The sequence below is a fragment of the Echiichthys vipera genome (assembly GCF_963691815.1).
Source record: "Echiichthys vipera genome assembly, chromosome: 13".
Lineage (NCBI taxonomy): Eukaryota > Metazoa > Chordata > Actinopteri > Perciformes > Trachinidae > Echiichthys > Echiichthys vipera.
This window is the reverse complement of record NC_139838.1, coordinates 16,128,939-16,140,556: the sequence shown is the minus strand read 5'-3', so window position 1 is coordinate 16,140,556 and position 11,618 is coordinate 16,128,939. Positions and strand designations below refer to the sequence as shown.

Sequence of the window (11,618 nt, the reverse complement as noted above, 5' to 3'; positions counted from 1 at the left end):
TAAGTAACTCTGCTGTGCAAGTTTTAAGCATGATGCGCATTAACAGAGCAGTCAGTTTGCACAGCATTCATCGTACTCAATCAACTCCCTCAGACCTGTGGCTCAAGAAATCTTCCTTTCAGAGTGCAATGCTATATCTGTGAAGTTTTTAAGTTAATGCAAAGTTTTTAAAAAGTGGCAAATAGAGAGACTTGTACCAACCCATAGAACAAAAAGACAGACAGTGTAATGTATTTAGGTCAGGTCATTTAATCAAATTAAACTTTGTGTTGACATTGTCATCATTGAGCCTCAGTATTCACCTGAATAAGAAAAGTAGAATAAAAACAACATTCACACACACTTCTCTCTCTCTCACACACACACTCACATACACACACACACACACGCACCCATGCACAAGTCAAGGTAAATTGTGATCAGGTGATACAAAGAAACCAGCGATGGAAAAACTAGTTGACCAAAGGTGATCAAAAGACTGGAAACACCATTTAAGGATTTTGGACCTTTCAGTGTTATTTTGGATGATTTGAACAGTAGAAAACACAGAAGCTGTCCTGATATTTAAAGGTAAAAGTATGAAAGGTGTAAACGATGTAAATACAAAGGTAAAATGTTATTCTCACTTAAAACTGTCACTTGTTTTTTTTAAATCAATAAATTAGTTTGTAACTCTCCGAAACAAACATAACTTCCCTCCATTACAGTATATCACAGTGAGTGATGATGCTCCTGGAAGAGACAAGCTGAGACCCAGTGAAACAAAAAAAGTTTCACGTACAAAATGTTAACAACAATAAAAGTCACAAAGGAGTGTTGAATGCAGTGACCGTGGAGTGAGGCCTTGGTTTTTGTTCTTTCACACACGAGTGCTTTTGTACCCTTCAAAATAAAAAATAAATGAAAATGTCCCATAAAACAAGACAAGAGGGCGATGGGAGAGGAGGTAAAAAAAAGTCATAGACTGTCATCATAGACCTCAAATGAGGTGTTTTCCTATATAATATTATAATATTATATTATAATAATATATATAATAATAATATAATGATAATAATAATATTTAGCTCTCATTCCTAAATCATCCTTCTTTCCTCTCAGACTCCTTTGGTGCATAAAAAGGACGAGATACCCTTTGACCATCTAAAGCTTCAAAATAAAATTAAAACAAAATCTCTCAGCACATTTCTCACTTCACACTCGTGTACTTTACACATACAATCAAATCTTTTTCTACTCTACCACCCACATATGTATTACAACCCCCGCTGTTTGACCCTTCAGCCTTCACCCTGATCCAAGTTTCACCCTCAGTCCCGTCATAGCTCGTCATGAGGGGCTTCATCTGCTTTAAGTTTGAACTCCGCCTCTGTGATCTTTCCATCTCCGTCGCGGTCCTGGTTGGAGAACATGTTGTCGATGATGCGATAGGGATCGAAGCCAGGAGCCAGGCGGCCTTTACCCTCGTTCACCTGCCGCATGATGTAGTCAGTGAACTGTGGAAACGAGGGAGAGGTCGAAGAGTGTAAATGAAAAGATAGACGGATTAAAAAAAAGCGTGCATGTGTCAGATGTTGTGAATATCACAGTAAAAGCAGGTTATCACATACCTCAGAGGGCTCCACCTGCATGTTCTTGTCCGTGTCCATTTCAGTGAAGAGGTCGGGGGACACATCCTCGTTCCAGATGAACATGTAGCCTTCAGGGAGTCCTTCCTCCATCTCTACCAGCTCAATGTCAAACACCAGCACAGCGCTCCCTGGAACTTCGTCAGCTGAACACACAAAAGTTATCACCATCACACCTGCTGTTTGTCCTTTAACTACCCTTCTGAACTGAGGCCGCTGTGGAGCACCGCGTAGTCAGACTAAGCGCTAGAATTACTTTCAGTTTCATAAGATGTACCTTTAATATTTCTAAGTATTAGAAATTATATTTCTGAGTATTTCAGCAATCAAAGTAAAAAAATAAAAAAAACTACATGAAATACATGTAGTATTTTTAAATAGACTTCGTTGAATGTTAGTAAAGAAGTCCAGAGTCGCAATCTGGCCCTGACCTTTGACCCCTGACACCACCTCAAAAACAATATCAGTTAAAGTATACGCTATACTTAGAACATTTTCACTGCTTTTTACCTCACTGTAAAACAGCCCTGTTTAGGTTTACACAAGGGGACTGAAGTTTCATATCTAAGTTCTTGCTCAGTAATTTTACGTAGCGACTAAAATGAATATGTGGTTGGGCCATAACAATCAAAATTCACTACACTACACTGTAGGTGTCCTATTGGGAAAACCGAAGAACAAGAATAAGTAAACATTTAATATCAGTTCTGTGTTAAAAAGCAAATAGGACCCAGGGGAAGTGGTAGATGAAAAATATCAGGACAATGTTTGACTTAACAGCTTGCGGAAGGGGCGCTGTACTTTATAACCCTCCGGAGTCCTCCAATAATAAGATGCAGACAGATCTCTGTGCCAGGTGGCGAACCGCCACCACCCAAACAACTGGGTTAAAGGTTATCTTCGCCAAGTTAGTTGTGTCTGGGACAACTCAATTTGCATGTCACATAAACATAAACTCTCTTTTGACCTGAGGCTCATAGTCAGACCTTCAGTTTCATAAGTTATACCTTTATTTATTTATTTACTTATTTTTGACTATTTGAGTGAGCAAAGAAAAGAAAAACAGTTTAAAACCCTTTAAATCACCAAAGTCTGGTAGACCAGCAACTACTGTGTTCTGTGAGGTAAAATTACTGTTTTTGGAAATGGAGTCTGGTGGCTTTGACAAGAGCTTAGATAACAACTTCAGTTCCCCTGTCTAAACCTAAACAGGGCTGTTTTACGATAAGGTAAAAATCTGTGAAAATATTCCAAATGTAGCGTACACTTAAACACTGCTGAGCTCCTGTCTGCTTCTCCAAACTGATGGTAATACAGTGATTATGGATAAGTACCTCATATAACCGCACTTAAAAAAAATGAGAAAGACCCCTTTAAATATTTGTGCAATAGTTTTTAATGTTAGTTTTCACTTTATATGGTTGGTCGCTGGATGTTGCTGCTAAATTCCCTACTGGTGCTAATGTTTTATCTATGACGTTCTTATGTGTATTTATTTTTTTTACCTTCTCTTTTATGCATTTATGATTATTTTATATAGGCATGGATATTATCATTTTGTGGCGCATACTTTAATGCATATGTGCTTGTGAGTAAGTGATTTTGTCTTTTTCTGTCTTTGTTTAAGTGAGCTCACAAGACATAATCCAATTAATCACGTTGATGTAGGACAGATCACAAAATCTATGTGATCTGTCAGCACACACATACCTTCACACTATGTCAGTGGGTTCTGATAATGTCATTGTGTTCCGTATTTTTCTCGAGTGGAGCATTTCTTCAGGCACCTATGTGTGACGGGTTGTTTGTTAAAGTACTAGTTCTACATTTTGGAAAGCGCGTTTATATGCTTTCTTGCTTGAGAGTTACATGAGAAGACCGATGCGGCTCTCCTAGCTTAGCTTAGCATAAAGACTGGAAGAGATAAAACAGCTAGCCTGGCTCACAGTGTAGGCCACATGCATAAAAAGCTGAATCTTTCTTCTCCTCATCAGAAAGACCACCATCACATTTATTCTCTGTTATTACTGCACGTGTGGTTGTGTGTGACTTACTGACTCCTCTCTCTCCGTAGCCCAGGTGGGGAGGGATAACAAGGTGCCTTTTCTCTCCCACACACATGTCCATCAGTCCTTCCTCCATCCCTGGGACTACCTGGTTGGCTCCCAGGACGATGTTGTATGTCTTTGCATAATTATACCTGAAACAAATGGAAACAAAGACACTTGAAATAACTGTATTCTTTTTTAGCCGTTATTTTTAGCAGGCACATAAATCATGTTACTTCTTAAAATGTCCTTTGATACTTATTTATTTTTCATTGCAAAGATTAACTTATCTTTCGGTACCAGCCAGTGTGTGTGTGTGTGTGTGTGTGTGTGTGTGTGTGTGTGTGTGTGTGTGTGTGTGTGTGTGTGTGTGTGTGTGTGTGTGTGTGTGTGTGTGTGTGTGTGTGTGTGTGTGTGTGTGTGTGTGTGTGTGTGTGTCTCATCTTGGCAAAATGTGGTGCTGGAAACAACTACTGTAGCAGGAACTAACAAAGAGGCAGTTTTGAGTGTTTTGACAGTTTTTTACACGTCTGTATCTGAACAGATTTTGTCACCATGATAGTTTCCCACCACGAAAAATCTAAACAAAGATAGACTACATCTGCAGAGGAAGTGAAATGACTGAGAGACTAACAGCTGGGTAAAGGGCATTTGAGTGATGAACATGAAATCATATTATCTCGTCCTGTGCAGCAGTTCACGACATACTGCATCAGTTTTTACATTTATTGCAGATTTATTACAGTTCTTCACAGTGCAACAGAAAAACAACCATCTATACACAACTGTTTTCCCAGAACTCATAGGTTTGTGGTTACAACTTTGGCAGGAAATACCTTTGATAGCTATTGATTTACAGAGTGTGTCTACAGATGCTCTTTCAACCTAGTAGAGTTCCCCGAATCTCATCGTCTCTCCAGTTAGACATTTTTATTGGCGTCTTTGTGTAAATCATGCCTCTTCACCATCAGAGATTTGTTTACTTCCGGTTTTGGATGAGCCGCACAATAGACACATCATTAACACTTAAGCATTAGGTTTGTTTGATTTCCAGGTCCAACTGATTCACACATTTGCGTTCTTCCAGATATTGTCTAGATAATGTCAGGTTTGCAGTGCATGTGTGTAAAGGACTTTAAAGTGTCCGACAGAAGTTTACTCACGTGGAGTCGATGGATGTGCCGTCCATCAGAGACGCATTGTAGTGATATTTGACAAAGTCTCCCTTCTTGGTTTGCTTATCGCACTCTTCTGGCTTGTGAGTGACGGTGACCACGGTGTTGTCTGTTGGGTTGTGGAAGTCGATGATGTGAATGTCAAACACTAGCACAGCTGAACCGGGGATCTTAGAGCCTGAGAGAGGAAGAACAGAAAGAATCCAATATTAAAAGATACAGACAGAGCGGTATAAATCAGGAAAAACATTTTTGTGACACAGATAAGAATATCTCCCCACACACACACACACACACACACACACACACACACACACACACACACACACACACACACACACACACACACACACACACACACACACACACACACACACACACACACACACACACACACACACACACACACACACACACACACACACACACACACACACACACACACACACACACACACACACACACACACACACACACACACACACACACACACACACACACACACACACACCTGTTCCCTCCTCTCCGTAGCCGAGATGCGGGGGGATGGTGATGGTGCGCTTCTCTCCGACACACACTCCGATCAGACCCTCGTCCATGCCAGCGATCACGTAGCCTCGGCCCACATAGGTGTCATAAGTACGGTTACGAGAGTAGCTATGGAGCAGAACACATACACAAAAGAGGGGGGGAAAAGCAGTCAATCTACTAACTAAACATGCTGGGGGTTTTTTCTGTTCATATTTATAATAACCCCTGACGGGGGGGACCATAAGACACAAAATGAGTCTGTCGCAGGGAGCAGGTCTGTGGAAAAAGAGGGATTCAAGAAGCCGTTTGTTTTGGTGGATACATTTGTGTTTTTTGTTGACGCAATGATGAAGAATAATAATATGTGTGTGTATGAAGAGACCCAAACTGTGTGTGGCAGAAAGCTAACATAGTAGCTTTGTTTAGTCCTTGACATGTGTACAGAATGTGCAAAATCATTTATCAACAATAACAAAAGAGGCTACAAGGCCGTACCCACGACAGCTGCAGAGGCTGTGATGATGAGAACTTACTGAGCTGTCAATGATCAAAGCAGATGTTTCAAACAAAGTTCTTCAAAAAATGAACTACACGTTTGATATTTTCTCTCTAAAGCTATAACCGGGATTAAAAAAAACACACTTCTGCTGCATTTTTTATGTGTATATTGCACTTAAGCATCCGTAATTTAATTCAAGTATATTGTACAGTACATACTGATGTGTATTCTTTCTGTAGTTGGCATATTTACGTACAATGATATACGCAAGAAAATAAGATATGAATACTTTCAAAGAGCTTAATTTTTATAGTTTTATTTTAAAGATATTGTCTGCTTGTCAGTCTAACCACAGAGTTATTGCACGCTGACTAATCCTATGTTGTGAGTAGAAGCACAAGAAGAGAGAACTAAAACAAAACTATTTAGAGGATGCAGTACTACGGAAAGCAATCCGGAAATTTCCACTAGTGGTTTTTTAGGTTTCTATTCCTCTCTTAATACGACTTCAGCACACAGAGAGGTGCTGCCACCCTGAGGACACTTGAGGAACAACAGGCAGTAAACATTCATTTCTATTTATAGACCATTACACAGTTGTGAACATAATCATTCTAAATGTGTCCCAGTTCATTTCCTGATGCAGTGAATCTGAATGACATCATCTTACAGGAAGTTAACAAGGAACCAAGCTGTTGCCTAGCAATGGAATTCCATTTAAAATGGTCTGTAGTTTACTATGAGATTCTGTGTTAACATGATGAATATTAAACATGGACACGTACCTGGAATCAAAAAATGTTCCATCAAGGAGGCTGCCATTGTAGTGGTATCGTACAAAGTCCCCAGTGACGGTCTTCCTCGTGCAGGACTCGGGCACCATCTGATTGGTCACTGTGATCCCATCTTTGGGGTTGTGGAGGTCCAGAAGTATGACATCAAACACCAGAGACGCCTGACCTGGGATGTCGCTGCCTGGAGGGAGAGGAAGAAGACAGGTTGAACTAAAGAAATATATATATATATATACACATATACATATACATATACAATTTATGTTGTCAAACTATTATTCTCAAGAATGAAGTTTCAGCGCAAAGTTCTGAAAACGTGATGTGGCCCTGACACTATTCATGGTTACAAATATCTGGGGGAATTTAAAATATTGTTAAATGTTGTTGATACATTCCCTCATAATGAGTGTGATTCAATTGTGCTTCTTTATTGTTAGAGGGAAACATGTAAAGCTTTTCTGGAAGAAAAGCAAATTAATATGGTAGAAAAAAAAAATATTGTGTCAATTAAAGGAACAGTTTGATATTTCGTGAGATTATCTCCTTTCTGTTGGAGAGAGAGAGGAATAGATGAGAGGGTGGATCCTGCTCTCGTGTCTGTAAACAAGATGTGTAGTTGAACCGCATATGCATGTGTGATGCACTGCCACCTTATGCTCCAAAGGCTTTTGTTTTCCACTGTAGTTATCCATGTCTTGTTATATTCACTACTTGTTATACTGTAAGGTCACTCAAGGAAACAAATAATAATGAAGGTATTGTTCAAACTCACCGTCTCCATTCTCTCCATATCCAAGTGACGGCGGCATAGTGATGATGCGTCTCTCTCCAACGCACATCCCCAGAAGGCCCTGATCCATACCGGCGATCAGCCACCCAATCCCAACGTAAGTGTCGTAGGTACGCAAACGGGTGTGGCTACGGAGAAGGGTGGAGGAGAGAAAGGTCACATATACAGGTGTGGGCGCATCTTTGTGCGATCGTCTGCGTGAACGAGGGAATATTACGCAGAACAAACCTGGAATCGAAAAGCGTCCCATCCAGCAGGGTGCCATTATAGTGGTAGCGAATGTAGTCGGACACCTCCACCTTTCTGGAGCAGACGGAGGGCGTGTGGTAGGTGTTGATCTGGACGCCGTCCTCCGGGTTCCACACGTCAAGCAGCAGGACGTCAAAATGGAGGATGGAGTCAGGAGGGATGATGTCACCTGAGAAGGAGAGAAAAAGTCACTTCCTTTCAAACAGCAAACACAAGCACTTTCTGATCTCACTCATGTGTTAAAGTCTATATCAGATTGTAGAAAGTGTTTTTTGTTACTATAAAGCAGGTTGAGGTGTTCTATAAATACTGTGAAAGGTTTAAATGCTCAATCTACAGAGAAAAAAGAATTAATGCTTTTTATTTGACACGGTTGAAAAATGGTCATTATACTGCTGCATTATGTTTTCATCAGTGCTTTTTTCTCAGGATGTGTGTGTTGGTCAGTCAATCATGAGATATTCAGAGAATTGAGGCATTTTGGGTGTTTGAAGTTTGAATTAAAATAAAAAGCATGCACTTAAAAAAACTATCCATCCATTAAAAACCTCCTCTCAAATGCACTGTTGAAGATGTTCAAGGTTTTGAAAGTCACACAGTTTTACCTCAAAATGAGCACATCTGTGTGACTTTTACCTGAGCTTACATTAAACCTCATCAGACTGTGAATTCACTAAAATGGCACAAATTAAATGATAAATAATAAATTACAGCATTTGCAAGGATAAGACATTCTTTTCTTTAGTTGATCAATTTACTATTGTTATAAATTAGAATTAGCCTTGAAAACATGCTACATAATAAGCAGAGCTGCAAAGACTGGTAAATAAATCAATTATAGACGATCAAAAGAAAAATAATCTGCGACTATTTTAATAATCAATCAATTATCTAAACAATTTGATGGTTTTGTCAAATATTAAATTGATGCTTTTCCTCTTCTTAATACTAAATAGATAAGAAAAAATAAAAGAAAATGAATATCTTTGGGTTTCAGACTGTTGATCGGATAAAACAAGACGTGACGACTTTAGCTAGAAAACACATTTTTTTCTGATGTTTTTCTTTTTAATAGTTTATATTCTTATAGAGTTAATCAAAAAAGAAATCTGCAAATCAACTGAGTGTGAAAACAGACGTTGGATTACAGTCCTAGTGATATGTGGGTAATCGTACATGCCATAAAACACCACATATTTCCAGAAATAGAGCAAGACTGTGGTGTCCTCTGTGTCGGCTGATAGCCTTGTCCTGAATGGTGAAGACTGATCACTGTTTACTCACCAACATTTATTTTGGTGAGTGAACATCCCCTATTTTCTTCTCTCCCTCTGATACAGATTTGTTGTAGATACCACAGCCTCAGCTTCTACGTGTCCACACATGCCCCCTTCCCTTCTCTCTCTCTCCCGTTATGTCACTATACATACACTGACGCACCAGTCTCTACATGTAAACAGAGTCTTTACATTTTTCTTCTTATCGCTACAATCATCAACTTTTCCCCGGTGCACGTGGCGCAGATTAATTTATCTTTGTGTACATAAAAAAGTCTAAAAAGTGTGTGAGCCTGCTGCTGATGCTCTAACATCTGCAGTGCAGTTACTAACAGCTGCAAAAAAATCTTGATCCAAAGCAGCTTCCTCTGACCTACTTCCTGGTTTGTGATGTCCCTCTGACATCATTTAACATGCACGCTTGGGAGCAGCCCACTTCCTCTCTGCTTCGGGCGGACTCGAGAACGACACAATACAGCACTTTCGGCAAAGACTGTCATTTTCTGTCCCCTGTTCTCCTGCCAACGTGTTCTGAGCAGTGCCAGCTGTGTGCTCACTCATCTGTGTATTTATAATAACTCCCCAGAGGAATAAACACTGCCCCGTCCTCAGACTTACTGGAGAGCATGTTATATTCTGTCCTGACTGATTTGGAGGGATGTGCTAATATGACAGGAAGTTAAAAAAAACAAAAAACACACCGTATCCCTGTTTGCCGTATGCAAGGTGAGGTGGGATCTTGACCAGGCTTCTCTGGTTGACGCACATCCCCACCAGAGCTTTGTCCATCCCTGCGATCAGCTGCTTCTTGCCAACAAACACATTGTAGGTGCTGCCACGGTCGTAACTGAAACACAAACACAATGTAAATACATTATTTTTATGTACCTGTGAGCACATGAATGCAACAGCAAGCTTACCCATGGCCTAAAACAAAGCCCAGTTGCCTGCTGACCGTGGTTAAAAATGTGTTTTACCAGTGACCACATCACCATTTCTTGTGGGGGAAACTGTTTTGGAGGGAACAATGAAATGTCTCAGAATGAACACTGATTCAGAAAAAAAAAAATCACTTAGGCAAAACTTTGACAAGATTTTACACTGGCCGGGGTTCACATTCATCCACAAAGTGAGCGAATGCACCATTATCTTAATATAGTGTCTCATGCAAACTACACTTTTATTTATCCGCTGTAGTTTTGTGCCTGGAGAGACACTTTTTCAGGATGTGAAAATTTAGATTTCACCGTTCATCATTACAGCCTGGGATGTATAGGCTATTTGAGGTTGGTTTTTTTCTTTAAAAAATGAGTTAATAGCCTGCTTTAGCATATGTACAATAAATGAAATTACCAAAAACCAAGTGAATCTGGGGCTTTTGGGTCCCTGAGGGGTCTAGGGGCCGTGCTGACCTGGTTGGTTGTTCCCATAGTGGAGCCCAGGGACCGTCAGAGGTTAACATTTAACAAAGCAAGAAGTTAATCCTCAGGTTTCAATGAATCCAGTGTAACCAAACAGGCTAATATTAATAATTATCTTGTGGCAATCTGAGGCCTTTGGTGGTATCCCCGTGGATATGAAAAAGGGGGGCTTGGAGCCTTTGGGTTAAGCAAACATGGATTCAGTGCTCAGTCTGCCTGCGTGGCTCACATGAGCGAACATCTCAACGCGCACTTTTACGCATCGCGCACGAACGTTCGCACCGTGCAACTCCCTCTGCTCTGCACCGCGAGCGTTAAAAAGTGAGAATAAATGCATTGTTTGCGTGATACTCACCTAGAGTCGAACTTTTTGCCGTCAGGAAACATTCCGTTGTAGTGATACCTGACATAATCCCCTACTTTGACTGCGCGCACACACTGTTCTGGCACGAAAGTTTTCTCAATGAAGATGTCGTCTAACGGTACCGGAGGAGCGTTGCAGGCGGCGAACGCCACCAGAACCGACAGAAACAGCATCACCTGCACGCACTGGATCATTTTCACTGTCGAAGAGGGGAAAAAGCTCTCAGACGACGGCGATAACTGCGGGTACACGGCCTGTATGAGTGCGTGTGCTGCTTCCCCTGTTCCCCGGCACTTGGGTTTCCTTTCCTCCCTACTCCGACTTGGATAGAAGTCCTGCCCCCCCTCCCCGGTCCGAGTGCAGGAATGATCACGTGTCAAGCCAGCAAAAACTGCACTGCTTCCGGTTCAACTTTAAAGCTAAAACGTCCCCTAATTACCTAAATGAGAAGTTTTGATCATTAAAGCCCACATTGATAGGACTGCGTCATATGTCGTTGGATTTCCGTGTGAGACACAAACACACACAAACAAATCTTAGACAAACTATTGTGCTTTTATTTTACAAATACACACTAAATTTCCGGTCACATCCGACTTTTTTTTCTAGCTGACTTGACGCACTTCGGCATTGAATGGGATAGTTTTTGGGCACCACGTATTGCTCTTGCGCAGTGCAGCCTCTGAGATGTGTCAACGTGGTAACGAAGGGGTCTCAGCCCCCCTTCTGAACCCATGTAAATCAGAATAAAGCACACATTTGGACACGCCTCTGAGTTGCAGTCATATCTTAACACCGTGCGAGACCCATAAAGTTTGCAACATGATGTTCTGTATTGATCC

The 11,618-nt window shown here is 40.8% G+C and overlaps 1 protein-coding gene across 1 annotated transcript; it reads right to left on the bottom strand.

The window, feature by feature from the left end:
* Positions 1-243: 243 nt before the first annotated feature.
* Positions 244-11,066, bottom strand: fkbp9 (FKBP prolyl isomerase 9). Its single transcript, XM_083926105.1, has 10 exons — positions 10,768-11,066; positions 9,693-9,838; positions 7,694-7,883; positions 7,448-7,593; positions 6,667-6,856; positions 5,363-5,508; positions 4,840-5,029; positions 3,683-3,828; positions 1,611-1,774; positions 244-1,496 (listed from the first exon to the last, which is right to left on the bottom strand). The coding sequence occupies exons 1-10, from the start codon at positions 10,968-10,970 to the stop codon at positions 1,320-1,322; spliced, it is 1,698 nt and encodes a 565-aa protein (XP_083782231.1). The 5' UTR covers positions 10,971-11,066; the 3' UTR covers positions 244-1,319.
* Positions 11,067-11,618: the final 552 nt, after the last annotated feature.